This window comes from Melanotaenia boesemani, chromosome 15 (genome assembly GCF_017639745.1).
Source record: "Melanotaenia boesemani isolate fMelBoe1 chromosome 15, fMelBoe1.pri, whole genome shotgun sequence".
NCBI classification, from domain to species: Eukaryota; Metazoa; Chordata; class Actinopteri; order Atheriniformes; family Melanotaeniidae; genus Melanotaenia; species Melanotaenia boesemani.
In genome coordinates this window covers 13,167,556-13,184,705 of record NC_055696.1, presented here as the reverse complement: position 1 = coordinate 13,184,705, position 17,150 = coordinate 13,167,556, and the positions used below count along the sequence as shown (strand labels likewise).

General features: G+C 38.5%; 1 protein-coding gene across 3 annotated transcripts; it reads left to right on the top strand.

The window, feature by feature from the left end:
* Nucleotides 1-752: 752 nt before the first annotated feature.
* On the top strand, nt 753-16,994 carry coro6 (coronin 6). Of its 3 annotated transcripts, none has more exons than XM_042007462.1 (11): nt 753-912; nt 4,694-4,893; nt 8,905-9,027; nt 11,726-11,855; nt 11,982-12,160; nt 13,646-13,765; nt 13,852-13,956; nt 14,108-14,253; nt 14,718-14,775; nt 15,016-15,243; nt 15,597-16,994. In XM_042007462.1, exons 2-11 carry the CDS (start codon nt 4,696-4,698, stop codon nt 15,597-15,599), a joined length of 1,290 nt encoding a protein of 429 aa, XP_041863396.1. In that variant the 5' UTR covers nt 753-912; nt 4,694-4,695; the 3' UTR covers nt 15,600-16,994. The 3 variants fall into 3 exon arrangements, with proteins under 3 accessions (XP_041863396.1, XP_041863395.1, XP_041863394.1); XM_042007461.1 differs by having other exon boundaries at nt 15,565-16,994; XM_042007460.1 differs by having other exon boundaries at nt 15,722-16,981.
* The last annotated feature ends 156 nt before the right edge of the window (nt 16,995-17,150 follow it).

Genomic DNA, 17,150 nt, shown 5'->3' with positions numbered 1-17,150 from the left:
TGGTGCCCATGGAGGCCCTCAGAGTACAGGAAACTCATTTTAATGTTCAAGAAACCAGTTTGAAATGACTTGAGCTTTGTGACATGTTGCATAATCTTGGTGGAAGTAGCCAGAAGATGGGTACAATGTGGTTATAAAGGGATGGACATGGTCAGCAACAATACTCAGGCAGATGGTGGTGTTTAAATAATACTCATTTGTTACTAAGAGGCCCAAAGTTTGCCAAGAAAGCATCCCCCACACCATTATATCACCACCAGCTTGAACCATTGATACAAGGTAAAATAAATTCATGCTTTCTTATTGTTAACATTAAATTTTGATCGTAGCATCTGAGTCTTGCAGCTGAAAATGACTCATTAGACCAGGCAACATTTTCCACTCTTCTGTTGTTGCATTTTGGTGAGCCTGAATTATAGTGTCAGTTTCCTGTTCTTAGCTGACCAGAGAAAACCCTAGATGTGTGGAAATTCTCAGATCATCCTGTCAGATAACAACCAAACTTCCCACCATGCTGCTCTTTAAACCAGCAGCATATAATGTTTTTTAATCAATTAAACTCTGTCAGAGCCCAACAGTAGTGACACTGTCCCGGAGACCCGCTCCTCCCTGTCGGAGCGCGCGTTGCGTTTCCCAGTACTGATAGAGCCCATTCCAAAATAGACGGCACCCACCCTCCACCCACCCATCCACCCACACCCTCCTCTCCTGCTCTGTCCCGGTATTCTCCCTTCTCTCTTTCCTGCCGAGGAGCGTCGCGCAGTTTTCCAGTGCGTCCCCCTCAGCTAAGACTCCGCACCGGCTCGCAGGGAATATAATTCATTCAAAGAAACTAAAGCAGCGGCGACAAGAAGAGGAGGCTATACCATCGAAACTATTGTCCAGGGAAAAGGGGTCTCCCCAAAACCTGAGGTGAGCTGACTTGTGTCCCAGTTTGTGTGTCAGTGTCTGTGCTGCAGTGGGGTGAGAGGTGCGTCAGCTTCTTTGCTGCACTGCTGGAAAGGACTGAGCGCGTTCCCACCTTTGGAAACCCTAAAAAAAGACGGAGCAGGCACATTGTGACTGCGCACTTTGCCCCCCACCCCTCATGTAAAGATCTTGGGTCGTGTAGCAGCTGTTGGCTACTTAAAGCAGCACGTTGTACGTTAACTAACTCTCTCCCCCCCTCTCTCTCTCTCACACACACACTTCCCTGCGTCCGCCGACAGTTATGTTCCAATGTTTATGTGTATTTGTACAGGCTGCGCGCAGCGGCTGCTGAAATTTACTGTCAGTTCATTAGCGATAAAGTGCCACAGAGTCCGCTGCATTCATTCTGGGACTATTTGGGATCTGTAAGTGGAGGGAGGGAGAGCTGTCGACTCGGGTGGGACAGAGCAGTTTGTCTTGTCTATATTAGGAAAGTGGCAGTGTCATTCTTTCGCTCTGTGCCATGCGCGACAGGAGAAGACTCATTAACCCGAGGAAGAACTAAGGGAGCATGTTAGAGGTTATTTTGCATTTCTAACAAATTTCCTAACACGTTAATTATAGCTCAGACGTCCTTTGCCAACCTGCTTTGCTAAAATATTTTTATTTTAGAGCCTACAGGTTTGACTAAGATTATTAAATCAAGATAAATTCACGACAAAAGGTCATAATGGCAGCTTAAAAGCTCCTTCAATTCATTTCTAAATCTGACATGTTATAAATATCAAATACATGTCAGGGTTTAAGTTCTGGTGCTGTCACTTGAATGCCACACAGTTAGGAATGTAAATCTGTAGATAATGCAGAGCTTCCAGGAAAGCAGAGAGCTTCTGTCCTCTCATCACTCTGGTACAGTCATGTATCCCCTGAGTTTTAAGGTCAAATATTAGGCTCACATGTAATACATTATTTTTTTTATTTGGGGGGGGGGTAATTGTATGTGTAAAGTACATTTGAATTTAAGAACCAGATGAAAACTGCATTTGTCACATGTCCTCAGGGACTGATGGAGCCCTACTTTAGATGTAGGTTTTTAGTGTAGGCTTAACACATTACCTGCCACCAAAAAAATTCCCACCAAAGCAAAAGGCTACACACGCAAATATTTTGTTAGACCACCTTTAGCTTTGATTACAGCACGTATTTGCTGTGGCCTTGTTTCAGTAAGCTTCTGCAATGTCACAGGATTTATTTCCATCAAGCGTAGCATTAATTTTTCACTAAGATCTTGTATTGATGATGGGAGAGTCCGGCCACTGTGCAAAGCCTTCTTCAGCACATCCCAAAGATTCTCATTGGGGTTCAGGTCTGGACTCTGTGCTGGCAAATACATTTGTGAAAATGATGTTTCACGCTCCCTAAACCATTCTTTCACAATCTGGACCCAATGAATCCTGACATCTTGGATTATGACCAGAGAAGAGAAGAGAAAATCCATTGATGGAACGACCTGCTCATTCAGTATATTCAGGTATCAGCTGACCTCATTGTTTGGCCACATAATGTTGCTGAACGTAGACCTGACCAACTGCAGCAACCCCAGATCTTAGCACTACCCCCACAGGCTTGTACAGTATATTAGGCATGATGGCTGCATCACTTCATCTGCCTCTTCTTACCGTGATGCTCCCATCACTCTGGAACAGGGTAAATCTGGAATCATCAGACCACATGACCTTCTTCCATTGCTCCTGAGTCCAATCTTTTTTCTCCCTAGCAAACTGAAGCCTTTACCTCTGGTTAGCCTCACTGATTAGTGGTTTTCTTAAGGCTAAAAAGCTATTCACTCCCAATTCATTGAGTTCCCTTTATATTATGCATAGGAAATGCTCTTACTTTCAGCATTAAACATAGTACTGAGTTCTATTGTTTTTTTATTCTTATTTGATTTTACTAAACATTTAAGTGATTATCGACCACCATCATTCAAGATTTTTCCCAACCACATTTAGTTTTTGCATCTCCACTGATGCCATTGATTTTACCCTTCTTAAAGACTAACATCTTTTCCACAACCATGGGATGTGTCCTTTCACACAGTTGTTTAAGAAATGAGAAGCTATTCATTGCAATTATTGGGGTTAAATAACTTGTTGCCAGCTGAAAGATAACCACTCATGCAGTAATTATCCAGTAAGCTGCCCGTAACCTTTTTCTTAGTTAAATCCAGGTGGTTTTTGGTCAGACCATTGCAGTCTGGAAATGCAGTCACAAAAACAACTTAAAGGTTTTATGTATTGGGATATAGTTTAAAAAAACAAAATACAATAAAATAAAAATAAAAACATACAGATGAAAAACAATAATACAACTATTTAATAAGCTGTGTGCTGAAAAAGTAGGTGCATCCATCCTGCTTTCATAGGACTTAAGAAGGTAAGTATGTAATGCTGCGGTGATGCTAATTAAGTCCACTTGATGTAATTGCCCATCAACTAATGTGAGTACCTCTATAAAAGTAGAAATTATGGGAGTTTGCATCTCTATCTATCAATCTGGGAGGGCTTTTCCGGTAATTTCTTAACAGTTTGGAGTCCTTCATAAGTCCGAAAGGCTTAACCCAACTGTTAATTTTGCCAGGAGTGCTCATCCCTGGAAAGTTCATCCCAGGGCCAGATGCTCACATTGCAGTCTTTTGGATAGAGGAAACAAAAGTGGAGATGTTTGATCATAATGCACAGCACCACATCTGATAAAAACTAAATTCAGGATATCAGCATAAACTCTTCATATAAACTGTCAAGCATGGTGGTGGAGGGTTGATTATTTGGGCTTGTTTTGCAGCCACAGAACCAGAACACCTCAATCATGATATCATTTGCAGCAGATATGAAAGTAGATATTTTATATCAATGAATTAGCTCAGTTTTTCCACACAGTTTTTAATTTTTGGCTTAGTTTTTGTTTACTAAATAATGAAGTAGAGTAATACATGTGTTGTTCATGTGAGATTATCCAATCTCAACATTGAGCACTTCATGATTTTTACATCCTGATAAATAAAACCTCCATTCTGAGAGAGAACTGGAAATGCTGACAATCTACATATTCTTAGTGTTAATATCGAACTTGCACTAATCACTGAGCAGTAAATTGCTCATTTCACAAGTTCTAACATCAATCTGCTCTCTGCCTCTCAGTGTTTGTCTTTGATGTTTTGCTCTCACATAGTGTTTGGTGGGACAATCAGCTATTAATATCTAAACCAATGGTAAGAGCTGTTATACAATATCCCCTGTGTTTTGGAGGATTAGTGGTGGCAACAGGACAGCAAGATGTCAGTCAGCAAACAGCCTAAAAACAGGCTAGAGGGGTTATTATTCGGGCTATTTAAAGCAGCTAAATGACTGTAATGTAATGTAGCTTCAGTTGAAAGAAAATTCTTAAAGCATGAAATATTCATGACTAAATAAGCAACTTCATAGTCAAAATACATTCATGGACAGAAGATGTATAATAGTGAACAGCTGGTTGTACAGTTAGATTAATTGTTTGTGCAGGTAAATAAAATCATGACTTCTTGACATGGAATTTTTTTGTAGTTAATGAAGCTAAAAGTTCTAGCAAATGTGAGAGATGATTTACTGTTTTTATATTTTAAACCTAAAAAAAAAGAGTTTCTTACTCAGTTCTAACATCTGTTTATATTCTTGTTTATTCATATCTTCTCCGATCTCCTGCTTTCTCATCTTTACATTCACCTGACTGCCTCCGCTCTCCTCAGCCATGAGTCGCAGCATCGTGCGACAGAGTAAGTTCCGCCACGTCTTTGGGCAGGCGGTCAAAGCCGAGCAAGGTTATGATGACATCCGTGTTTCCAAGGTGACATGGGACAGCTCCTTCTGCGCTGTCAACCCAAAGTTCTTGGCGGTCATCATTGAATCTAGCGGGGGAGGAGCTTTTCTGGTCCTGCCCCTCTCTAAGGTCAGTAAATTGGAAAGAATGGACGCCTGATCAGTCAGTTTGCCACAAAGCAAAATGATTTTTACAAAACTGCACAAAACTTTGAGCAATTCCACCTCTAAGTGATATGTAGGTTAAGTGGTTGCAACATAAGCTCAACAGAAAAGGAAGCTTCCAAATAAATGGTGAAGACAAGAATAAGTCTCTTATGAAGTGGAGATCACAGAATTCAAAGAATTAGAAATTTTTTTGCAACAGAATAAATGTCAATAATGTTGTAAATATACTTAAGCTGTCTAAGATATTTTCATGGAGGATTTTACAACACAAAATCAGAAAAATGGAACAATGAAGCTTTTACCACTTTGTCATATCAAAATATATCTATTCTCACAAGACATTAAATATGTTCTGCTGTTAAGGGATCAAGCATGTCAGGTTTTATCTTGTATGGATTGTAGTTTGGCGCTAATAGCTGTCTGGCTACTCCTTTATGTCACTGGTTCATAGGATGTAAAGTACATTTCTTCCAAAGTTCAGGAAGACTGATTAATCTGACCTCAACTCACTTTTCCATTGTGTTATGACTTATTCCTGATGCCACCAAGCCCAGAAAAGTTGGTGTTGTTTGTGTTGGATTTTTTTTTCAAACAGCTCAATGATTTTCTCACACATTTGAATGCAAACTTGATATCCTTTTGCCCATGTTTGCTCCTCTGAGTCGCAGTTTTTTTTGTACTAAATCACAATTACACTTGTTAGCATCAAAAATAACATAACACCCACAATATGGGTTCATACTGTCTGCAATGAAATAAGTCAAAGTAAATGTAATATTTGTTGTGGATTTTTTTTTCTCTATTTGTATTTTCAATACCATCCCAACTATTTCTTATTTGGGGTTGTATTCTCCAGTATAATTAAGCATAATGACACTTCAGCTATGTTGGATGGATTTGTACACAAATTCAGTCTCCTTAAGATGAAGGTATAGGTCACTTTGGTGGTCCTCTGACTTTCATCTAGAGTTTTTAATAATATCCTGCTACCCATTAATTGTGCAATTGTGATTTTTTTTACATTATAAATATTCAGTAACTCTTCAAGTTCCATGCTGTCAGCTGGGGTTTTCATCACCAGTTCTGCTGTTAGAGGCAGGGGAACAAAGAGAAAGAGGAAAGATTAGAGCTAAAATAGGAAGAAAACAAAGAGAAGTGAACTTAGTTTGCAGCTCTTAACCTTTCAGTTTCCACAAGCAGCAGTTAATGATCAGTGTTATGTTGAATACTTAAACCACTGTGGCCACTTTAGTATAAAATCTTCATATCTTATTTACAAGTATGTTTAATATGATGTACCCTAAAGACAGCACATCTATCTCACAAAAAATAACAGTGAAGATAAATAGGAGGTACTACCATGAGCACAGAAGACAAAGTGAAGGATTAAACTTCAAGCATATATGAGCTAAAGTTCAGTATTGATGATGGACAAAGACTTGAGGTCTTCCAGTCCTATTTGAAGACTTGATTCAAATGTGGGGAATGTTTTCTAGTATACGGCCACAGCATCACAGGGTTCGACCGTGCATAACAAAGTGTTTAGCGAGCAGCTGTGTGAGGGCAAATAATTTCTGTGACCCTAAATATTTGAAATGCACAGAAATGTCTTTGTCCTTTACTGTAAGTTTAGACCTAGAAGGCAGGAAGAATGCACAAGTTCATAGGGAGACAGGACGCAAGTAATCTGCAAGCATTACAAGAATTGAGTATTGAGACAATGACAGCAGCTGATGCTTTTGCATGCATTGGTATAGTAGATATCACTTCTCTTTTATACTGCCTCATGCTTACACACAAGTGCAAGCCTTGGTTTAACAGTGGTGCCATTTCTTTGTCATCATAAACTATAAATTTTTAGCAAGTGTCACTTAGCTGCAGATCACAGTTCAAGGTGCACTTTTGCAAACAAGTGCTGTCACTGCTGTGCTCAGACAAGTCTGCAAAAATTTAGTTGATCTGCCCTGTGAAATGCCTCCACTCAGCAGGTTTCATTTGAGCTAGGCTGTGAAGAACATCGGCAAATCACATCCAAGTTTTATCAGGATAGGAAATATCTTGGGTCAGAAAAACAAACAACAACAAAAAAAATTTAAATTTTTAAAATTTTTCTTTTTCTTCCTTTTTCTTAACCTAATGTTATCTAATGTGTGGGCTTTTGTACAAAAGGTTGGACAAAGTTATAGATACGTAAGTGGACTGATCAGTTTAGTCATATTTTGAGATAAAAAATAAAAATCCTCAAAAGCTTTTTCAGTTCTTGAAAACGAGTTGGAAGACGCAGAGTAATGACTAGTTTTTTTGGACACGCTAAGAAGTCACGATGAACAGACATGCTATTAATACACACCATGGCACTCTTCATCCTCCATTCCCCCTCTGGGTCCCCAACTGCCAACAAGAAAAACTCCCCTTTCATCGGCTCGTCACTCTAGCTATAAATACACTTAGCTTGATGTGTGTGTGTATGGATATGAAGGAGCAATATCTCAAATGCTGATACACATGTTCACATGATAAGAACCATAGAAATGAAAAAAAAATTGACTAATGGACTTTTGAGCCTTAAAATAAAATAAAATAATAATAATAATCTCAAAACTTATGCTTTGTGGACACCTTTACCCGCACTGTATACATTAAAAGCCAACAAGCTTCTGACAGTTTTTACAAAGTTTTTTTTTCTTTTTTAAATTTTTTTGTTCATATCTGTGTTGCTGGGCAGTATATTAGATTGGAATTTTATCAGAAATATGCTAGGACAAAAAAAGGGTCTGTTTGTTAGCACTTTTTTTTTTTTTTTAGCATGCTAACAGGCTAAGTTACGATAATAATCATGCTTCATAACACAATCCGCAAGCTAACATGTTTATAAGTAAGTTAGCACGCTAAAATGGTCACTGTCTTAAGTACAGCTGTCTTTACAGAAGCTAGTTTTTAGCTTAAATTGCCCTTAATATGCTTAAGTAAAAATGTCCATGTACAGTGAGGTCAAGGGCAAAATGTTTAAATTTTAACCTCTGTCTACTACAGCGGTTTGGAAGCTGAAATGAAGCTATCAAGGTAAAAGTTTAGATCATTAAAGCACTAACAAAAATACAGTATTAATCATTTAGAAATACATTCCTTTTAAAACTGTTGCTCAATTTTTCACAGGCAAATAAATAAATAAACTGTCCAAGGTATAGAGGTATTTTAGCTAATAATTTGCCCTCTGCTTGAAGTTTTGGAATATATTATCAAATGCTTTTCTCAAACTCGAGACTCACTTGACCAGTTATTAATATGAAATTTCTTTGAGGTCCTTGTTTAAGCATTTGCTGAATTTAAAAAAAAATTGCTCTATACACTGCAGGATTTATTCTTCTACTTCTAATAAGTAGTAATATTACAAAGAAATGCAAGGGATCTTGTTCTGGTCATTGAACTTCACTCCAACATCACACTGCTACCACTGCTTCTTATCAGTTTGCATCAGTGCTTGCATCCTGAAGTGTGTCCTTCACTTATCTAGATATTGTAAAGTTTCTGGCTTTCATTATTTCTAAGCTCAGCAGGCAACCCTTTCTTTTAAAGAATTAGATTACTTATCTGGACACTTAAAAACATTTGCATTGTTGCTGACTGCTCTGGATTGTTTTTTCAGTCTACGCCTCCATTACATGTATATTGAGTCGCCATGAACAAGCCACATGTGGCCACAGACCTGCTCATTAGTTGGTTGTCCAATCACTGATTATAGTACAATTTGTGAAAAATGTGTCTAATTTTGAAATAGTTAATATATTTTGTGAAACAGCTTAAGGTAAAGCTAAAGCGTACTCATTAATCACGTCTTGATGGTTTCATTTTAAATCAGTTGTTCATTACTATTTATTGGCGTTGTTATAAGAAACTAATGTATGTTTATGACATTTTTTTTTCTCTGACATGTTGACGTGCACAGGTCTAATTTCTGTCGTCTGTGTTGCAGACAGGTCGCGTGGATAAGAACTACCCACTGGTCATTGGCCACTCTGGACCCGTCCTTGATATCGACTGGTGCCCTCATGATGACAACATCCTGGCCAGCTGTTCAGAGGACTGCACTGCAATGGTAATCACATCTTTGTGTGTGTGGGTGGGTGGGTGTGCATGAGACAAGCAGCTTATGCATGTGGAGGAGTTTGTTGTGTGATGACTCAGATAAGAGTTTGATAGTCACAGAGGTCATAACTGTTTGTCTTGTCTACCTACCTGTTTCCTGAGCATTAAGTAAAGTGACTCAGTCATCAGCATCTCTACTGGTATGACTGTCCACCCACTCAGTTGTATCTCCTCATCACATATTTTGTCAGGATAGTCATTGCCTGCTGTCTGTTTGGAACTTACATTGTTACTGTAGCACACCTGTTAACCTTACAGCTCCGACCAGGATATCAAAATGTCAAATAGAAGATATAAAGAGAGAATTTACAGTATATGAGAGAATTTTTTTGCCAGAATGAGCCTTTTCTTATATATTTCCCAGCCTCTCAGTTTGTGTTCAGTCTGTTTGTGTAACTGTACCTGTACTGAGTGCAGGTATGGGATATGTGAAACGTTATCTCACAAACCTATGGGGCTTGTGGCTCAGACAGCATCATAACTAAAGTTCAAACATTACTGAAAACAACAAGATAAAAAAAGTTTTTATTCAAACTTTTAATTCAGTCACAAACTGCAGCATAGGTGGTGCATTATAAACAAAGGCTTTGGAAAGTTTAGAAAATAGACCTGCAGAAATCCATGTTTAATCAGCAGGGGTCACTGTGTGACTTTAAGTACATAGCTATGATTTTATGCTTCCACTCACAATATAATTTGCATTCATAGTTCATATGTTTTCTAATTTTACTTTTCAATTGTTTCAATTGTTTACAGTGTTTTAAGTACTGTATTAGTTCATGTTTTTTTAAGTCTGTTTAGTCCTGTCTAATCTATTAAGAAATCAGGTAAATCATGTGGTTCTTAAGTCTATCTAAATTTACTTTGAGGCTTCAGTTCTATTAATAAGACTGTATAACTACGGCATTTGGTCAGTCAGCTGGGTGAAGGAAGATATCTGTTTTTAAAGTGCTTCAAAACAAAATCCAAAGGTGGATTGGAATAAGTGGGTATAGATGATGGATGGATGGATGGATGAATGGATGGATGGATTGATGGATGGATGGATGAATGGATGGATGGATGGATGGATGGATGGATGGATGGATGGATGGATGAATGGATGGATGGATGCTTGAAGGTCAAATGATATTGTGTTGAATTTTGTTTCAAAGAATACTCCAATAAGGAATTTCATGTAAAAATAGTAGTGATTAAAACAGAGGCTATCTCAGTTTTTAATATTCTGCATGTTGGTTACATGTGGTAGATACTGGTGGACACTAACATTTATAAACAGTCTGGTTCTTCATTTATTTTACTTTAATGTTGCAGATCCTGGTAACATCATCAGTGACACTTTTTATGTAGCTTCACTAACCTTAAGCCACTCCTTTGGTATTTATTAGTTTAATCCTGCAACCCACCTGAACCATCCAATGCATTATAAAAACATGTTTGCGGAGGAAATCTACAGAAGAAGGTCTTTGAAATTAAAAGCTGGGTAATCTTAAAAGGGGGAAAAAATCCTTCAGTCTGCTTGTAGGCATAAAGCTGAAATGAACAAAGGTCATTTGCATGTAGTTTTGGTGTAAAATATTTAGTCTTGTCATTAGTTATTTATGCACCTGTTACAGTAATGTCAGATCAAATATTCTTCCAATTATTCTCAAAAAGATTACATGTTCCTAATGTTACATTATAGTATTATGTGTGTGTGTTTGAGTATCCACAAAACATGTTAAATATATGAGCATGTGGGAATTCTTACATTTATTTAGTTTTACAATGAGGTCATGTCTCAACATGTGTGCATCAGCACAGCCGTCACTGAGGACAGATTTGCCCACTTGTTCATATTGACATTGCTGGAATCTCATGATTGAATTGCTGCCTGTTTAAGGGTTTCTTTATCCGTGTGTGTATGTGTGTGTGTGTGTGTTTGCTTTGTTTATATCCAGCAGCATACAAACAGTTGCAGCTGTCTTGGCAGTTGCTGCAGTGGAGTTACAGAAAGGCTAAAACTATGATGTCATTCGCCTCAGTTCACAGAAACCGATCATTGTGTCATCTGGAGAGGCTCATTACAGAGTGTGTGTGAGTGTGGTTCAGTCACGGTGTCACTGTGTGTGTGTTTTCTTGAACATTGCTCAGTCATCACCTGCTGCATGATGTAACTGGAAAGGACACATTGAAGCAAACTGCTGAAATACCAGCTGAGATAAATAAGAAACTCATCTTCAAGTAACAGCAGAAAGTAACACTGGTTTGTGTCCTGATGTGTCGGTATGTTTTTAAAATAATGTAGGGAAGAAGCTTCCGTTTAAGAATATTTTCACGTCCTCTGTGCTGTTTCTGGGATTTTTGTTGTTTAAACATTCAAACAGGCTTTCAAATAGTGTCTTTTTAAAGGTAAACCAGTCATACACTAAAAAGCTATCTATCTATCTATCTATCTATCTATCTATCTATCTATCTATCTATCTATCTATCTATCTATCTATCTATCTATCTATCTATCTATCTATCTATCTATCTATCTATCTATCTATCTATCTATCTATCTATCTATCTATCTATCTATCTATCTATCTATCTATCTGCCCGCCCGCCCGTCCGTCCATCCGTCCATCCTTCTATCTATCCATCATTTCTTCCCCTCCTTCCAGGTGTGGCAGATCCCAGATCATGCTCTGACTCGCCCCCTTTCCGACCCAGTCGTCGTCCTGGAGGGACACTCTAAACGAGTTGGCATTGTCAGCTGGCACCCCACTGCACGCAACATCCTACTCACTGCGGGTAAGAGTCATAGCCACAAACACGTCCTTCACTGTGTCTTAATATCCACAAAACCGCACAGCGACTTTAGTGAGAACAAAACAGACATCAGCATGGTCTCAGCACTCATTTCCCATCTTTTTTCAGGCAGTGATAACCTGATAATCATCTGGAATGTGGGCACAGGTGAACCCCTCATCTCCATGGATGACCACCCAGACCTCATCTACAGCATCAGCTGGAACCGAAATGGCAGCTTGTTTTGCACCACTTGTAAAGACAGACGTTTGCGTGTCTGTGACCCTCGTAAGAGGGAGGTGGTGGCGGTGAGTGTTTAGAAAATACTGAAAGATTTATGCTAAACAAAATAATGCACCACTACCAAAGGACTTTGAAAACAAGTTATACGTACAATATGAGGCCAGAGGCTGGAATGTTTGCTATTCTGGTTCAGTATGAATTCAATGCTGCCTTGTAGCTAACAGTTTTTTTAGACTTTTGTTCAAATACTCAGAAAGAAGAACTGCACTTCATCCTCATGTCTAGGCTAACATAGGATGCTATATAATCAAAATAACTTAATTATGCATGCATAATGCTTGCTGAAATGTATTTCTTCTGGTCCAGTATGAACTCGGTATCCATGGTCTGGCCAATATACTTAACTGTTGGATGCGACTTCCAAGTATTGAGCTAATTTGGCAGCTGTCCACCAGCCATCCAGATTATCTCTATGTGTGTCAAAACTGCACAAAGAATTTTAGTGTGCCTCCCAAATAGGTAAACTTATTCAGTGTAGATACAGTGTGCTAATACTAGAAAAAGACATTTGGAGACTAGAACCTTCGCTAAAGCCAGTGTCCTACTTTGCTTTTTTAAATAAAGTGATCTTAATGTGAATTAAAATATGGTCTTTTCCTTCGCCCATCCTCTACCTTTTCTACTAGTACCTTTTTATTTCTCAACAATTTTCATGAAATGTGTCACAATAGTTTTTACATTAACCTGCTGTGAAAAAAATTTAGCCAAACATCTCTTGAGGTTCTCTGAAGGGTTATGAGGACTAAAGCGCTTCATGACAGACAGCGTAACTTCAAGGGCATTTTTTGTGGTTGCATTTGTATCTTAGATATATTGCTGGATAGACATAATGAGCAGGCGGTGGGTAGCAGAAGAGGGAAAATCCTGTTGTAATTCCTCTGTTGCATGAAGATTTAGCAACTACAAACCCCAAGCTTCACTGTTAATTTCTCTGTGATTTGTATAGGCTTTTAGAGATTTGTTTAGAGATTCTGCTTGTATTTCAAGCTTTTAACAATGACAATGAGTTTTCTTGAAATATTGGGTTCAGTTGTTGCACCATTGATATGTTCACCTCACTGTGCACCTATGTTGTCTGAATTAATCGCTCTAATACTGCATTATAGATGATTCCTCCCTTTCTTGGAAAGTTCCAACTCTGAAGAGGGAGTGTAAAAGGGCCTCAAAAAAGCAGTTTCATGAAATACAATTAGCCAAAATTCTTGTGCTGCAATAACAAACCGATAAAAAAAAAAGAAAATTTCTCTTCCAGTTGTAAGAACCATGAAAAGTTTACGTAACAACGCTGAAAATATGTCTGTTCCTCAAATGCCACCTTGATGAAGGAGTTTGGGCATCAGTTCACACTTAAAATTTTTCCAGAGTAGCTAAAAGTAGACAAAAAGACAAAAAAAAAAAAAAAAGAAAGGAAAAATGGCAGAATTATGTAACAAAAAATCAGCTCTGAAGCAGACATCTGCAATAACGTCTATCCATCCACTGACCAACAGGAACGCCTGGCTCCACATGAGGGCATCCGGCCAATGAGAGCCATCTTCATCAGAGATGGAAACATCTTCACAACAGGATTCACCAGGATGAGCCAAAGAGAGCTTGGCCTCTGGGACCCAGTAAGACATTCCTCATTAATATCAAAGACAAATGCAAATGCAAATAATCAATTGCAAGCTTTATTGATTGCTTTTATTTTCCACAGACAAATTTTGAAGAGCCTATAGCACTTTTGGAGTTGGACACAAGTAATGGAGTGTTGTTACCTTATTATGACGCAGATGCAAACATGGTGTATCTGTGTGGAAAGGTACAGAATCACAGTTTTCTTCATTAATATCCTTTTTGAAAATCGTGGCACTTTTTGTGTTAATATGTTATATTTGCAGCTTTGATAATTGCAGCAGGTTATTTGTTTTTGCTATGTTTCATATGCCTGTTTTCATTATTTGCGAGTGCAGGGCGACAGCAGTATCCGTTACTTTGAGATCACGGAGGAGCCGCCGTACGTGCACTACCTAAGCACCTTCAGCAGTAAGGAGCCCCAGAGAGGAATGGGCTTCATGCCCAAGAGAGGTGTTGATGTCACCAAATGTGAGATTGCACGGTAAGAAACAAATAATGAATAAGAAAAAAAAGATTGGAAATTTGATGCTTGTCTTTTCTTTTTTTTTTTTGCTCACAAAATTACACTGAATGTGTTTAATAAGATTTACTGTAAAGACTGCAGATATTTGCTGAGTGTGATTAAACAGAAATTGAGTTTTTGTACTGGTGTCATGTGATATCAAATGAAACAAGCTGGATGGTTTCCAGGTGATGGTTTTGCTTATCTCGTCTCATGGTTTAGGTGTCATTGGTTTCCTTTAATTGCCATTTTAGCATAAGCATTTTGGCCTTTTCATTACTAAACCTCTTTTTTGGGGGGGTGAGCAATGAATAAATAATGCTACATAAAATTGATTTGTCAGATTTTATCTTTACAGGCATGAATTACAAATAACAAACGCACTGCTGATGGATCTCTATCATGTTTTTCTCTCTGACTCATCTATTAACTTCTCCTATTAGGTTATACAAACTGCTCGACAAGAAGTGTGAACCCATCACAATGACAGTGCCCAGAAAGGTAAGCCCAGCTGACACACTGATCATAGTCTACATCAGGGGTGCCCAAGTCCGGTCCTCGAGATCCACTATCCTGCAACTTTTAGATGCATCCCTTCTCCAACACTCCTGAATCAGTTGCAGTTGCAGGATATAGCTCCCGAGGACTGGACTTGGACCCTGGTCTACATGTTCTGTTCAGGTCTTGGCTTTCACAGGATGGAAGATGAACTAGTACATTTGCTGTACCTCTCTTGTACAGTCGGACCTCTTCCAGGATGACCTTTACCCGGACACAGCAGGGCCTGAGCCTGCTATGGAGCCTGAAGAGTGGCTGGATGGTCGGGATGAAGACCCCATCCTGATATCCATGAAGGATGGTTATGTGCCGCCTAAGAGCCGAGAGCTCAAAGTGGCGAAGAAGAATGTGCTGGACTCCAGACCCACCACCCGACGCAGCATGTCAACTCTGGACACCAACAGCCTGCCGGTGAGTTCTACATCATTCGTGATGTTAGGAGCTCACATTTTGTACAATCTGTTACACAAACTACTGTTCAGTGACATTGATTACACAGAATAGTATAACTCATCTATCCTAACTTGAATGTGCAGTGTGGTCTCCGAAAGTAGGGTTAAAAGTAATGGAAGCTGCATTTCACTGTAAGCGTAGCTCAAATTTCAATGTAGCTTTTTACATGTAATTTGTGCCATTACTCATACAGACATCTGTCTCTCAATTTAACCCTTTTCTGTTCATCTCTTTTCTATTTGTACCTGCCCATAACTTTTTTTTTTTCCATTCCCAAAGCTCCCATCTTTGTTTTGATTTATTTTCTGTAGTAGCTCACTATCCTTGACCTGTTTTCCCTTCTGTCTTCATCCTTTTTTCCCCACTATCCTTTTACTTTTCCTCCTATGTTGTCCTTCCCTTCTCTCTACCTTTTCTTCCTTCTCTTCCTGTCCAGCCTCAGTTGCTTGAGAGGTTGTTGGAGGAGATTCAGAATCTGAAGGCCACAGTTTTGTCTCAGGAGAAGAGAATCTGTGACTTGGAGAATAAGCTTTCCCAATACACCAATGGCACTGCTTGATGTGCATCTTCTAAAGAACTGGTCTGAATTTCAGAATCACTATTATTACAGAAATGCATTTCCAATGTACTGACATAAAATCACCTCTCTAAATACTCTTAACGGATTTGCCTCCTTAAAAGGTGTCAAGAGTATGAAAGTGGACAATTGATAGCTTGTACAAATCACAGCTACACCCAGAATCCAAAATTCTAATCCAAGTTTTAGATTAATGTATCATCAATGCTATGGCAGTATATTTTTAATCTAGTCACATGTTTAGGGTGATTTGAAAGTTATGAGATGAGAGCTGAGAGCTTGAAACTGTAAGTTTGAGGGATTTGAGCAAGTTGGGTAAAAGGTTTTAAGTAAGTTAATGCTGCTTTTATTAATTTAAAAGAGAGAAGGGGAATTCTTAGAAAGAGGAACACAAATCAAAGACCAGAAAAAGAATAAATGCTCCCACACGTTGCCATTAATACAGCATATGGACAAATTTTTACAGTAGCTGCTGCCTTGCCCTCTGTACCAGGCGACCACATTATTTAGTCCCTAAAAATTTTTCAAAATGTAAATAGTGACAAAATAAACAGGTGAAAAAAAGCTGAACTTGTAGCAAAATGTCAAAAGCAAGACACATTATGACAACAATAAAAATTGTGTTTTTTAAAACTCTGCCTCATTTATTCCTTGTTGCATTCCTGATCCCAATAAATTTCCTGTGGAACTATTCAAAACTGTGCACCTGGGAACAGAAGATGAGCAGGATGAGTGTTGGGGAATGGGGGCCTTTACTTCCAACTACACAAAACCATAATTTCTTTGACTATGCAGTTTTAAACAGTGAGTCAGTTATAGACTTAAATAAGCTTAAACCTAAACAACACAGTGTCAAAAGCTGAGGTCAAGTCCAACAACAGTAACACGGAACAACGGCCTGCATCACTCTGCATCAAGATGTCATTGGAGCTGTTTCGGTGACTCACACTTGATTAGTTTTTAAATCCTTTTTAAAAAGGTTTAATACTTTTTCAACAAAGCTTTTTATTTGTGTGTTATTAAAAGTGTTTGTGCTTGCACTGATGAATGAGAAGGAAACTGTCATTATTTTTGTGGGATATTTACAGAGATTATGTCAACTCGCTTCCTACAATATATCGTTGTTGTTGTGACTGGGTGAAACATTAGCCAAACATAATCAGAGCATGCTTATTAAACATGTTTAATTGAACTGAATAAATGTCAAAGATAATGGGAATAAAATCTTACTTTTAGTTTGAATTGTAGGCTACCTGTTGTGGAGACCACTCACATTCTTTCACAGAGC

Coding starts and splice junctions, on each gene's coding strand:
- coro6 (XM_042007460.1), top strand. CDS start 4,696: ATGAGTCGCAGCATCGTGCGACAGAGTAAGTTCCGCCACGTCTTTGGG. Junction 9,028..11,725: donor CAGAGGACTGCACTGCAATG/GTAATCACATCT, acceptor CCCTCCTTCCAG/GTGTGGCAGATCCCAGATCA. Junction 11,856..11,981: donor CAACATCCTACTCACTGCGG/GTAAGAGTCATA, acceptor ATCTTTTTTCAG/GCAGTGATAACCTGATAATC.